A 14,063-nucleotide genomic window follows, 5' to 3' on the forward strand; every position below is an offset into this window, starting at 1 on the left:
TATTTGCAATAATATACTGTATATAACATTTATTGTTATTTTACCGTGTTCCACATATTTTATATCTTTATTTATTTAGGCTGATAAACCGGCCGATTATAATAGTTTCCAGACGGACCATAATTACACACTACAAATATGTTCCAGTAATTGGATGACGAACGATACTCGGTAAGTCCGCATCCAAGACGGGTCGTTTTTGCCCAAACAATTTGAGTGTAACTACCAATATCAAATAAATGTTCTGGACTGCAATAACAGATTTTATGCGATTAATAAAATATTTTAATCATTAATGTTCTTAACTTACGTGAATTTTGTAACTTGAGAACTCTTGAAGTGAGTCACGCCATTGTACCATTCTTCTACCACTCCGGCCAGATCTGGGTTTGCTCGATAGGTTGAGGTCATAATATGAATATTTTGTCCAACTTGAAAACGTTCTAAAATTTTCATTTAATAATTAAAACAGATCAATTAAGCAATAATATTTTTATTACTCACTAACGTCTCTGCATTCGTCGCTACTAAATTGGCACTGATTAGCCCATGTCTGTGCTATGCTAGCAATTTCATCGTCCCAAATCTGAGCAAATATCATTGTAAATGTTTTGAATTAGCAATCTAATTTAAAGTAATAAAAAACATTGAAAAATGAGTGAATACCAAACTTGGCATATGCACAGCTGCTGGCTGGGGACCGGGTGATCCTCGTTTCTCTTTTCCACTGGCAACAAAAGCTCTAAATTCATTATGCTTATCTAGTAAAACGCTTATCTCCTGAGGCGTTAAGCCACTTCGAACGACTCTATTGCAATTCGGACCATAGCCAGACTGAAAAATATCGAAAAAGCACAATGATAATTCATCAAAAGTACAGTGACCAATGTGATGTAATAGGACTAAATCCTTAACAGCGAAATTAAAACTTTCTTTTCTATATTTTCTGCTTAAAAAGCCCAAGTGAATTTGAGATAATTCGTTCGGGGATGAAATAAATAAATCACTTACTGCATACAGGCACTTAGTATGCTTTCCGCTGGTACCCGAACATTTTTTATTGCAATAATCCGTAAACGCTTGAATTCCTACGAATATCGCAGCGAATAGATAAAAGTACAAGGAAGGATTTAAAATATATCTCATTATGACAGTCAGTACGATATGGTGTTTAAAATTCGGTGAAAGGTTTCTGAATGGTCGAGTACTTCCAGATCAGCTTTTTATTTATTTATATTAAGATATGTAACACACTTTTCAGGAGCTTCTAATGCTTACATACTGTCACTAGCAATTTCTCTTGATGCATTACATTTTCTTGGAAGACGTCAGAGGAATAAATCTGACAATTTAAATATTTTTTTAAACAGTGTGACATGATTGTATCACGTACTGTGACCATATGGGGGGGGGGGGGGTACGCAATTTAATGCTAACAATTATATTTAGATTTATGTAGAGGTGCATTTGATCTATTATCTATATATCCAAATGCAAATGTTTATATTAAATAGGAAATTAAAATGGTTTGAAAAGTCCTTGAGATAATATCCAGCAAATGGTGATAATAATAAATACGAGATTAGCCCGTCATTTTACCATCCAAGGTGAAATTGATAAAAACAATAAATGACATCCCTCTAAACTATAAAATTTGTTATTAAAATATTACGTTATAGGGTAACTTGCCCAATGGATGGACAGTTTAGCAATTTGTTGTATATCAGGGCTGCATATTTAAAATGTAATATTAGTCTTTAAAGACAAATGACGAAATTGAATAAAAAAATTATTAAAGTATCGAATAAAAAATAATTCAACCTATTAGAAATAGTTTGAAATAGATTTTAACAAAGAAAATTGTCAAAGGACCAAAAACACCAATAGATGGACAATAGTAAATATTAAGATTCAGATTAAATTTAAAAGGTAATCATTAGATATCAATATAACTATAGAAATGTTTTGTAAAATTCAAAAAAAAAAGACAGTTTTCATTTCAACAAAATTTATATGGTGATTACTACCTATCATTAGTAAATCATCCATTTATTGGTCATCGTCCATATATTGGGCATATTGCCCTGATAGGAGGATTAATTTTTAATATATGTGAATGCAAAAATTACAGCGGCAACACCCTATATATGTGATGCTATTATAAATATAATTTTATAATATTTTCAGGGTGCAACGCAAAAATTCCATAGTGGGTAAAATGATTTGTTGACCTGCTAGTGTAGTATAACATTTATTACAATTTTCGAATTATTTACATTTTATTTTATTAACTATCTGGTCTGGTAAATTGGCTGATCATAATAGTTTCCACTTGGGCCATAGTTACACACCAGATATACGTTCCACCAATCGTCTAACGAAATATACTCAACAAGTCCGCATCCAACTCGAGTCGTTTTTGCCCAAACAATTTGAGTGTAGTGACCCACTTTTTTTATATTGTCTCCACTGAATTAATACATTTTATGAGATCAAAGAAGTCTTTTATTAATCATTATTTTAACTTACGAGAATTTTTTAACTTCAGAATTCTTCAAGAATTTCACCTCATCGTACCAATCATTGAGAAACCAATTTAGATCTGGTTTCTCCCGATAGTCTGATGTCATTTCATAAATATTTTGTCCAACTTGAAAACGTTCTGCAATTTTATTTTAATAATTAAAACACATAAAAAAAGTGTGTAATATTTTTCATGATACGTGAGGTGAAAGTTCAGCTTTTCATGTCTGCTTTGGCGATGAAAATGATAAAATTCTGCATGAATAGCTTGAGGAAAATCAGCTCAGTCTAAGGATAAAGCAGGTCTGGAGGGGTGAAAGTAAATTATTTCACACCACGGAAAAATTCATGAAAAACAGTATTTTCCCTCGATGGTTAATATGAAAAGTTCTATATTCTTCAAGAAAAGAAATCAATATCGACGATGTCCGAAGCTTGGATGAACTCGGCTACGTTGTTAATCCTTTTCTTCTGTTCAGTTATCAACCCTGCCTTTGTGCATTCAAATTTCAGATCTCTTCGGTAATAGATCGCTTTCTTCCCTTATTGGTTAAAAATATATTATTTATTAATCTCTTTACTCACGGACATCTTTGCACTCGTCGTGACCATAATTGCACTGATTAGCCCATACCTGTGCCACGTTAGCAAGTTCATCATCCCATTCCTGAGCAAATTTCATCGTAAGTTTGTTAATCTAACAAAAAATTTTAAGATAATAAAAAAGTATTAAAAAATGAACGAATACCAAATTTGGCATATGCACAGCTGCTGGTTGGGGACCGGGTGCTCCTTGTTTCTCTCTTCCACTGGCAACAAAAGCTCTTAAATCATTGTGCTTATGTACCAAAATTTTCATTTCCTCAGGTGTTAGACCTTTTCGAATAATTTTTTTACAATTCCTACCATAACCAGTAGACTGAAAAATATTCAGCAAAGACAATGATAATTCGTTGAATTTACTGTGACGACTGTGAGTTAATTAGTAGGACTAATTCTTTAACAGTAAAATTAAAACTTTCGTTTCTGTATTTTCCGTATAAGACCTAGTGAATTTGATCATTCATTCGAGGATGAAATAAATAAATCACTTACTGCGTACAGGCACATGGTATGCTTTGCGTTGGTGCCCGAACATTTTTTATTGCAATAATCCGTAAACGCTTGAATTCCTACGAATATCGCAGCGAATAGATAAAAGTACAAGGAAGGATTTAAAATGTATCTCATTATGGCAGAAACTACGATATGGCGTTTAAACTTCGGTGAAAGCAGTTTTCTGAATGATTGAGCACTTCCAAATCAGCCTTTTATTTATTTATATTAATATATGTAACACGTACACTCTTTTCAGAAGCTTCTAGTGCTTACATACTGTCACTAGTAATTTCTCTTGATGCATTACATTTTCCTGGAAGACGTCAGAGGAACAAATCTGACAATATAAATATTATTGTAAACAGTGTGATATGACTTTATCACGTAATGTGACCATATATTGTACGTAATTTATTGCAAAAAATTATAAAAAATTATCTTTAGATTTATGTAGAGGTACATTCGATCGCTCTATTATCTATATATATATATCCAAATGCAAATATTTATATTAAATAGGAAATTAAAATGGTTTGAAAAGTCCTTGAGATAATATCCAGCAAATCGTGATAATAATAAATACGAGATTAGCCCGTCATTTTATCATTCAAGGTGAAATTGATAATAAAAAATTATATCCCTTCAAACCACATAAAATTTGTTTTTAAAATATTACATTATAATAGGATGATTTCTTTTTAATATAATTGAATTGAAAAATTAAATTAGGGACACCCTTTACTTTATACTATTAAAAATTTAATTTTATAATATTTTCAGAGGAAGCAGCAAAACTTTCATAGTAATTAAAATTCTCAAAAACCAAGCTTATTGTACAAAAACATTTTTGATTTAATTGTTTAGTATAGCTATTAAAGTTTGCACAGGATCATTTTAGTTTACCACCATACACACTTGCTTTTTTTGAAATAAAAAATTAAGTTTGCTTTATAACATATTAAACTTTGACTAGCTTCTTTGAAGCCAACAATTAGTTTTGCCAAAAATTGTACGATCGAAGCTACATCGAGCTCTTATTGCAAATGAAAACTTCTAATTTTTAAGATGCTCTACATATACATATCATAAAAAGAAAATTGTTAACTTTTGCAGCATTTATAGTTTTTCTGTTCGAAAATTATTTCATATAGATAAAATCTAGGTTCCCTTATTCAATCTCTATTTTATTTATTTTTAATTACATCTCATTGCACCATACTTTTGCCATAAACTGGTACAATGTAGATAAATGATTTGTTGACCTGTTAGTGTAGTATATAACATTTGTATTTTTTTTAATTATCTGATTATTTACATTTTGTTTCCTTCATTGTTCGATCTCGTAAACTGGCCGATTAAAATAGTTTCCACTTGGACCATAGTTACACACAAGATATACGATCCACCAATTGTCTGATGACATATACTCGATTATTCCGCATCCAAGACGTTTGGTTTTTCCCCAAACCATTTGAGTATAATGGCCAATATTTTCCAAATCGTCTCCACTGAATTAATAAATTTTATGAGATTAACGAAGTTCTTAATTAATAATTTTTTTAACTTACGAGAAATTTTCAACTTTAGAATTATTGAAGAGTGTCACCTCATCGTACCAATCTTGGACAAACCAAGATAGATCTGCTTTCTCTCGATAATCTGACATCATCTCATAAATATTTTGTCCAACTTGAAAACGTTCTGCAATTTTCTTTTAATTATTAAAACACATGAAAAAGGTATAATAAAATTTTATAATACATGAGTTAAAGTACAGCTTTATATGTTTGTTTTGGTGATGAATATCATGATTTTTCCTGAGTAGTGGGAGAAAATTCAACTCAGTCTGAGGAGAGTAAGTCCAAAGGGGTGAAAGTAAATCATTTCATCCCGCTGGAAAGTTAATGAAAAAACTGTATTTTCCTTCACTAGTTTTGAAAAGTACTATATTCCTCAAGAGAAGAAATCAATTATCGACAAAGTCCGAAGTTCGGATGAACTCGATTAGGTTGATAATTCTCTTCCTTGATTATAAGCTATGAATCCTGCCTCGTGCATTCAAATTTCAGATCTCTTCGGTAATCGATCGATTTCTTCCTTTGATTAACAAAGTATACTATATTTATCAATGTTTTTTACTCACTAACGTCTCTGCACTCGTCGTGACCATAGCTGCACTGGTCAGCCCATACCTGTGCCACTCTAGCAATTTCATTGTCCCAAATCTGAGCAAATATCATCGTAAGTGTGTTAATTCACGAACAAATTTAGAGTAATCAAAAACACTGAAAAATGAGCGAATACCAATTCTGGCATATGCGCAGCTGCTGGCTGAGGACCGGGTGATCCTCGTAGCTCTTGCCCACTGGCAACAAAAGCTCTAAGCTGATTATGCTTCTTCAGCAAAACGCTTATCTCATCAGGCTTTAAGCCTCTTCGAATGATTTTATGGCAATTCGTCCCATAGCTAGCCTGAAATATATGGAGCAATGATAATGATAATAATTCATTGAAATTACTGTGACCATTAGGATTTAGATCCTTAAAAGTGAAAATAAAACTTTCGTTCCTGTAATTTTAGTATAGTCATTGAGATTTTGAGTAAGAAGATTATTAATAGTTAATTCTTCGTAAATCAAATAAATAATTTTATTAATATGATTAGAAAAATTTGATTTATATTCATAACTTGGTTTCTTTCCCAAGAACATAACGGACTTAGATAGATTCGATTAAAAGGGACTAAGTTATGAAATAATAAATATTGGAGTACCTGAAGAGATTTTAACATACATATATATACAAAAAGAAATTAATGTTATTTTTATACGGGCTTTATAATTTTTGAAGGAATATAAATTTTGTTTCTTGATCCTAGAGTGGTTTGTTTAAGTACAAGTATCTAATAATATATACTATAATTCCAGTAGGCTCTACGATTCATCTGAGAAATTTTATTAATAAATAAATAACTTACATAGTTCAGGCACATAGTATGCAATGCGTTGGTTCCTATACATTTTTGGTCACAATAATCCGTATACGCTTCAGTCCCAACGAATATCGCAGCGAATAAATAAAAATAAAAGGACTGATTTGAAATGCGTCTCATTATGAGTGATTATATTCAATGCAGCGTTTATACTTCAGTTGTGAATCTTTTCTAAATTATTTAGTACTTCCGAATCAATTTCTCTTATTTATACTATTAAAAGAATATATATACAGCGCTATCTGTATAAAAATAAAAATTACCCAAAATTTATTGCTAATAATTCTATAATTTCTATTCTCCACGTGTATGTATTAAGAGGATATAATAAAAATGTTATCAAAATTACAAAGCCATATTTCAACTGTGTTACATACTAAACTTCTCGAGAGAGAGAAAAAATTATCATATAAATTAAATTAAAAAAAAAATAATCTTCATACTTTCGTTTTATGTGGAAAAATAGTAACATATAGCTAATCACGTTATTTTTGTACTAAATAAGACACAAGAGCTACTTAAATTTAAAAATGATTTTATATTTCAGAAAAGTTGGGAATTTTAAAGAAGAAATATTTATAGTCTTAAGGATGTAAGAGTCATTCTATTAATCTAATCAGCATATTACTATATGATATACATCCTGTGTACAACTATATATATTGTGCGTACATGATTACATTCCACGTGCCCTCAATTATTAAAATTGTATTGTTTATAATCTCAACCTTGCGAGAAAAAAATATTTACGACGCGCATGGTCAGAAACGTACTAATAAGCAGTAGGAAAAATTTTGTCATTTCAATACTATATTAGACAGTGATCGTGCTATATTTTTGGTTCAATATATAGATTATTACGGTTATGTTTTGGACTTGTAAATGTTGTTTATTTATTTTTTGTGTAAACACACACATATTTCATAAAACAATTGCGTTTTTATTTTTTTTTGTTATATCTTGAAGTTTATTTGGTCAATGTTAATAGCGTTCATAGGTAATTTATAGAGTATTAAAAAATGAAAAAAATGAGATTTTGAACGGTACAATCGGATGGTTACTTACGGAGTAAACAAGGAAAAGACTTAAATTTTGGGGTTTTTAAAAAAATTAATTATTCAAACATTTGCCTATAGTTTTAGGATTGTGCCTTCGTAAGTAGACAGTCATTTGTATATGAACTTTATGCGCACTAAATGCAGATGGCATCGTACAATTAATTTTTGCGCAGTAGCAATTTTAATTTTTTATTATGCTGATTTATAGCAGGGCTCGTAGCATTATTGATTGTCCTATGTTAATTTGTCCAACGGATATTAAAAGTAGAAGAAGAATGCAATAAAACATCTATCTTCGATTTATCCTAATGTGCTGCGAAATAATAAAAAAAATCGCTTGCAAACAATTAAAAATGGCCGACCGCACGAGAATAGTTGAGTAGTTTCCCCCACTACTTCTAAATCACAAAATTTTTGTGAGCAATTGATTAAGTTAAGTTCTCTGAGAACTATAGGAAGGAAAATTCTGGTGAACAAAACAAAATAATGCTTGGAGTAACTGATGATAGATCGTTTATTCAATACGTTAAATTAAATTTACACAAGAATTATGTACAAATAATAAAGTTGCCCATAGGCTGAAGTAAAGAATAATGCTCCGATGAGCAGAAAGTAAATAGAAATTGCTCCGAAGAGCCGAATGCAAATTAATTGCACGAGCAAGTTTATAGAGTCGCTGAAAGTTATAGGGATGGCTAAGCTTTAACGTTTGACAAAGTCTAGGGTCTAGACCATTTACGATTATGACGAGCCGCGCACAGCGCAAGTGCCAGGCCAGTTGGCACTTAAATAGATTTCGAGCTAAATCGTGCGAGCGAGAGAGCTCTCGATGGCCGTGGCCACCTAGTGGCGTTTAGTGAAAGCAGGAGAGGAAAGAGACGGAGAGTTGTGCGGGAGCGAGAAAGCCCGAGAGGCCCCGACTGCTCGCACCGACACATCCCCGATCTCCAAAAATTTTCTCTACTTCTTAATACGTTTCTGGCTATGTGAATCGTGATAAAATCGTTTTTTTCGCTTTGAAAATCCACAGATTATATAAATTTTAATTTTTTTTATCTATGGAGGATATCCCAAGAAACTTTATTGATTTTCTTTATAATTTTCAGAGAATGACAACACATTTGTTAATTGATTTTTTTATCATAACTGTTAACGGTTTAAAAAATGTATGACAATCTATTGTTTTATATATTTTTCTAATAAAATATGAATCTTCTTAAGTATTTTGGTTGCAGCCAAAGTCTTTTATCTTCATTTTTTTTAGGAAATATAAATTTTCAAAAATTACGTGTTTTTACCAAAAGCAGCAATAGTGCAAACTTAACAGCTTGTATCTCCGGGACAAGATAAGATTTTTCACTCCAACCTGCGCCATGTCTTGTATTTTCTTATATTTTAACATATTTTATTTAAAAAAAAAATGTACTCCAAAGTCTGTTCGTTTTATCATGAAATGGCTCTTGTACCTTCTTACTGATGCAAAAATATACTAATTTACGCTTTTATTACTTAAGTAACTAATTCAGCAAAACGATTTATTCTTCCATATGGTTTTATTAAAAAAAAAGAATATTGTCAATCAACATTTATTTATAAATAAATTTATTTACAAATTACACTTAAACATATACAGTAAAACTACATAAAAAACAAGAATGCAGTTATTGCTATCCTTATTATATATAATAACCTCCCGACTCGTATTTGTGTGTGTCGAAGAGGCCGGGCTACGAGTTTATGATCATTAACCATTGAAAGCTGTTGCAACAAGCGCATTCGCCGTGAGTTGTCCATTGTAATGCTCTGGATGATTTTTATCTGCTCTGAAAATTTTTATGACTGGGTATCTCTCAACTCTGTATTTGACAGCAAGAGGCCTGTTCTTTGTTATATCCACGGCACCAACTTTAAAGACTACCTAAAAGTTTAATTAATTCGATATGAAAAAACATCGAAAATAGAAATGATATAGTAGAATATCTTTGATATTAGTATACCGAAAGTTTTCTAGCTGCTGCCTCGAAGTGTGGTTTAAAGTTTTGACAATTCGGACAATAAGGTGAGTAGAATTCCACAACCCAAGCATTACTACTCTTAATTACTTTATCATTAAAATTATTAACATCCAGTTCTATAATATTCGGATTGTTGTAGAACTTTTGCTCGGAATAAGCGCCAATGATCAATATTAGCAATAATCCTGTGAGAAAGAAAAATGTCATTTATTTTAAAGCTTCGTTTAGAACTTTGAGATTATTTTTTTTTTTAAGAATTTATTTATAATAAAACTATATATTCTTAAATTTTCAATGCTTTTTCTCAGAGGGATAATTTTGCATTAAATATTGTTTATATGGCAAAAATAATTTACCCAATATTTCCTTCATTTTTACGATTTTTTCCTTGCTAGTCGAAAAAAGTCTTAAAATTCTCGAGGTTTAAACTCTCACCACTAATATCTTTCGTCAAAGTCAGTGTTCCTTTAATACTCGGTTCTTTTACTTCGCACTATAAATACCATTCCTGATTTTGATAATAGCCCTTCAACCCCCTCTCCCTCGTACAAATTATCATAATTTTTCTTGCACTATTCTGATTGGTGCATTACATTTAAAGACTCTTCGATAGACTTCGATGAATATCGTGCACAAGCAAAAGCTATATAGTTGTTTGGTCCTTTTTGTCTTTTTGCGACTTATGCCTTCGCACTCTCTCATTTGTCTTTAAACGTGATTCAACTAATTTTATAATATCTATATCTTTGCGTCAATTGCCACGAAAAAATATATTTATTAAAAATAAGCGGATTTTTTATCCTTTTTAAGGAGAGGGGGGAGGCCGTTAGAAGAGGGAAGATATATAGTTTTTTTTAGTGTACTTTCAACTGTTAACAAGTTATATTTTTGATGATAGCAGCAATATTATTTCGAGTATTACAATAAGTGATACTGTTTATGGATTTCCCAATACTCAGACTTTAATGCCTTTAGGTGTGATTATTTTTGATGATTAATTCTTTAATCGGTCCACAAGATATTTTGCGATCTTTATTATTTAGACGGTCAGGCGCCATTTAAATTGCACGAGAACTTTTTTATATCTTTTCAACATAAATATATTTTTAATTATCAAAATGGTCACGAATCATATTTAAAAATTTACTCAAATAAAAAAAAACATCAGCAATCTAAAATTTAATGTCGTGTTACACATTAAATTTCTGGGGAAGATGTGATTATAATAAACCTGTCAGTAATGAATATTTTATTAAACGAAACTATTAATTTACTTTCTCACGTGGTATTGAGATACAGAATAATCCAGTAACTCTGGTCACTTACAATTTCTTGCTTATTTCTGAGGATAAGCAACTCGAAGAATACAATTACAATCTTCCAAATGTATAATGTTATGATACAAATTTGATTTTTTTTAAGGTCAAGTTATTGCAGTTCTCAAGGTCATTGAAATTTTATTAAAACGGAAAAACCTATTTTTGTTGCTTTTTTTGTATCTTATCTTAAGAACTTTTTGGAGCATTATATCAATGTAGTGTAACTAGGTGTTCTGAGATACGTGTATTTCCAATTAAGCTTAAATGCAAATTTGACCAAAGTGAAGTGAGCGATCTCTATGCATATACGCACGATTTTATAGCCTATATATATACCTATTTATTTTTTTTAATTTCCAATATTTTGTAAAGCCTGACTTTAATGGCATATTATTACAGTGATTTGGAAAGCTCCTGAGATCAGCAAAGGAATATGTAATAAAAAATAGAAAATGACATTAAAAAAAAATTACAGACTTTGGTATGACCGTCATTTTTCTATTCAAGGTCAAAATGATAAAGTCAAATTATATCCTATTCTCTGAGTTATAAAACTTGAACTGTAAAAATTATTCTGTTTCCCTTAAAAATAAAATTTCTCTTTTTCTTTATAAACATTCATTCTTTAGGAAAGTGTCTTTGTAAATAAACATCCTTTGTAAAATTTGCTTACTACCTTTATTTATGTTTTCATTGTTTACATGTTGTTTACATAATTATTTAATATGGTAAACTTGTTCACCAACGACGTTTCCAGATGGGCCATAATCACACACGAGAAATGTGTTCCACTGATTGTTTGTTGACAAATATTCCATTAATCCACATCCAAGACTTTTCGAATTTGCCCAAACAATTTGAGTGTAGTGACCAATGTTTAAGTAATTCTCACCACTAAATTAAATAATTTCATAAGATTAAAAAAACCTTTTATATATATCGACAGTTACTTATAACATGATTCAACATCTTTATGCAAAATATGTTTTTTAAATTTATTGGCTTTAAACAAACCACGAAGTTTTAGTATATCCAATGTCTTAATTTAGAAATATCAGTTCGTAAAAACTTGATAAAAAGTTTACACCAATCAAATTAGTTTTAAAAAATAAATTGTTGTAAAATTTTACGTTTGCATAAAGAGTTGGAGTCTTATTAGTTAATAAACTTACGTGAATTTCTGAACTTCAGCCCTGTTAAAGTCCTTCACCTCGTTGTACCAAGACTCGACAAAGTCAACTACATCCACGTTTCGCTGAGCGGATGACCAGGAAAGGGCAATGTTTTGTCCAACCGAGAAACGTGCTGTAAATATTTCTCAGTGATTAAAACAAATAAATTAAAGAATATAGTATGATTTTTTTAATGTTTCTCATATATACGTACGGAGTTTTCTGCACTTGTCATGATTATAGTCACATTGATTAGCCCAAGCCTGTGCTAAATTAGCAACTTCATCGTCCCATACCTGATAAAATTTCATGGAAATTTTATCAGTCTTATTATAAAGTTTAAAATAACAAACAAAACAAAAAATTTATTAGAATACCATATTCTCCATATTGTCAGATGCTGGCTGAGGACCAGGGGATCCCCTCTTTTCTTTTCCACTGGCAACAAAAGCTCTTAACTCATTGTGCTTGGCTAGCAAACGTTTCTTCTCATCAGACGTTAACCCTGCTCGAATGACTTTGTTACAACGCTGACCGTAACCATGCTATAAAATGATGATAAGAATATTGATAGCAATAAATCATCCAGATTCTCATAACTACTAATATATTATATTAAATTATCAAAAAAGTTTGCACCAGATTATCTCTTCAAGTTTATCTCTAAATCATCCGCAAAATTCAATCATTTTGTATTATACTATATATAGCAATCCTATACTGTTTTCATGATTCATCTAAGAGGAGCTTAAAAAATAAATTGCTTACTGGATACTGGCACAAGGATTGCTTTTCGTTGGGTTTACATTTTATGCTGCAGTAGTTGGTTTGTGCTTCACTCGTTACGAATATCACTGCGAACAAACAAAAGTAGGCAGGATACAAAATACTTCTTATCATGGTCGACGATACGATAACGTTGTGTTTGAGGAAAACTTTCTTACCAATCGAGCATTTCGAAAGCAGCTTCTTATTTATACTAGAATATTATAACGTTATCTATGAGTTATTTTCAACCAAATAGAAATTTCACGGAAGCTTCGCTTTTCCTGTCCTTCATTTGCTTATTATCTGTATATCCTTACAATTTTTTCAAGTCCATTCTTCATCCTCCAATAATGGAAAACGAGCGATTACGATATAGCGAGCTTTCGTTTACTACATTTCCGCTTTTAGCGAATTATACCAAGATAGCGTTGAAGTTAAGAAATGTCAGCATAAAATAAGGAATATATAGAAGTAAACGCTGTAGAGTATATTATATTTCAGTTTTATGACGTAGGAAAATGAGCGAGCGAGTGACCTTTAGCCATTAGCCAACGACGAGCGACAGTTCGCTGTCTGAACGTATACGAGAGGAAATAAGTCACATAAATAACAATGGTAAACGGTATCGACTGGTAAGTTCGATCCAACACAATGGCTATGATACATTTGAAAAAGGAAGGGCCGGCAAACAAGATTGCCTTGACAAAAGGTCACCTTTTTCAACGGAATATCCAGTAGCCATTGGGTAGCTTGGTATATACAAAAGGTCCCATTGGCTGCTTCGTCATTTAACAAATTTTATTAAATACCAATTAAATTTCTTAATTCCCCTTCGAAATAACTATCAGAAAAATTAATATTCCAAATTTGTAGAAGAACCAACCGCAGGATTTTGTAATTTAAATTTTAATCTCGTATAATTTACAATCAAACAATATAAAAATAATTAATACTTAAACAGTATTGTATATAAAGATTTAATTAAGTATTCGTGTAAACTTCGTAAATTTTCAATTATACAAGAAATAATTACAATATCGAGTGATAAGGAAGAAGGAAATTAAATGATATATGTTCAACTAATAATTTATTTTAAATAATTTAGAATTGGATAACAT

At 30.9% G+C, this 14,063-nt stretch overlaps 5 protein-coding genes across 5 annotated transcripts; all 5 read right to left on the reverse strand.

The window, feature by feature from the left end:
- Positions 1–52: 52 nt before the first annotated feature.
- LOC136772566 (venom allergen 5-like) lies at positions 53–1,282 on the reverse strand. Its single transcript, XM_066725630.1, has 5 exons — positions 1,012–1,282; positions 667–834; positions 505–586; positions 311–443; positions 53–249 (listed from the first exon to the last, which is right to left on the reverse strand). Exons 1-5 carry the CDS (start codon positions 1,144–1,146, stop codon positions 72–74), a joined length of 696 nt encoding a protein of 231 aa, XP_066581727.1. The 5' UTR covers positions 1,147–1,282; the 3' UTR covers positions 53–71.
- Positions 1,283–2,250: 968 nt separating this feature from the next.
- LOC136772565 (venom allergen 3-like) lies at positions 2,251–3,966 on the reverse strand. Its single transcript, XM_066725629.1, has 5 exons — positions 3,619–3,966; positions 3,272–3,442; positions 3,109–3,190; positions 2,530–2,662; positions 2,251–2,469 (listed from the first exon to the last, which is right to left on the reverse strand). Exons 1-5 carry the CDS (start codon positions 3,751–3,753, stop codon positions 2,292–2,294), a joined length of 699 nt encoding a protein of 232 aa, XP_066581726.1. The 5' UTR covers positions 3,754–3,966; the 3' UTR covers positions 2,251–2,291.
- LOC136772723 (venom allergen 3-like) lies at positions 3,779–6,733 on the reverse strand. Its single transcript, XM_066725850.1, has 9 exons — positions 6,599–6,733; positions 5,926–6,093; positions 5,765–5,846; positions 5,190–5,322; positions 5,021–5,129; positions 4,824–4,924; positions 4,727–4,748; positions 3,899–3,958; positions 3,779–3,802 (listed from the first exon to the last, which is right to left on the reverse strand). Exons 1-9 carry the CDS (start codon positions 6,731–6,733, stop codon positions 3,779–3,781), a joined length of 834 nt encoding a protein of 277 aa, XP_066581947.1.
- A 2,508-nt stretch (positions 6,734–9,241) lies between these two features.
- Positions 9,242–10,280, reverse strand: LOC136772570 (protein disulfide-isomerase A6-like). Its single transcript, XM_066725634.1, has 3 exons — positions 10,043–10,280; positions 9,669–9,871; positions 9,242–9,589 (listed from the first exon to the last, which is right to left on the reverse strand). Exons 1-3 carry the CDS (start codon positions 10,056–10,058, stop codon positions 9,416–9,418), a joined length of 393 nt encoding a protein of 130 aa, XP_066581731.1. The 5' UTR covers positions 10,059–10,280; the 3' UTR covers positions 9,242–9,415.
- Positions 10,281–11,660: 1,380 nt separating this feature from the next.
- On the reverse strand, positions 11,661–13,120 carry LOC136772567 (venom allergen 5-like). Its single transcript, XM_066725631.1, has 5 exons — positions 12,946–13,120; positions 12,555–12,722; positions 12,392–12,473; positions 12,178–12,310; positions 11,661–11,899 (listed from the first exon to the last, which is right to left on the reverse strand). The coding sequence occupies exons 1-5, from the start codon at positions 13,075–13,077 to the stop codon at positions 11,722–11,724; spliced, it is 693 nt and encodes a 230-aa protein (XP_066581728.1). The 5' UTR covers positions 13,078–13,120; the 3' UTR covers positions 11,661–11,721.
- Between the last annotated feature and the right edge of the window lie 943 nt (positions 13,121–14,063).

Source organism: Prorops nasuta, unplaced genomic scaffold, assembly GCF_024137725.1.
Source record: "Prorops nasuta isolate Cenicafe-Biocafe unplaced genomic scaffold, Cenicafe_Pnas_1.2 PNAS00004, whole genome shotgun sequence".
NCBI classification, from domain to species: domain Eukaryota; kingdom Metazoa; phylum Arthropoda; class Insecta; order Hymenoptera; family Bethylidae; genus Prorops; species Prorops nasuta.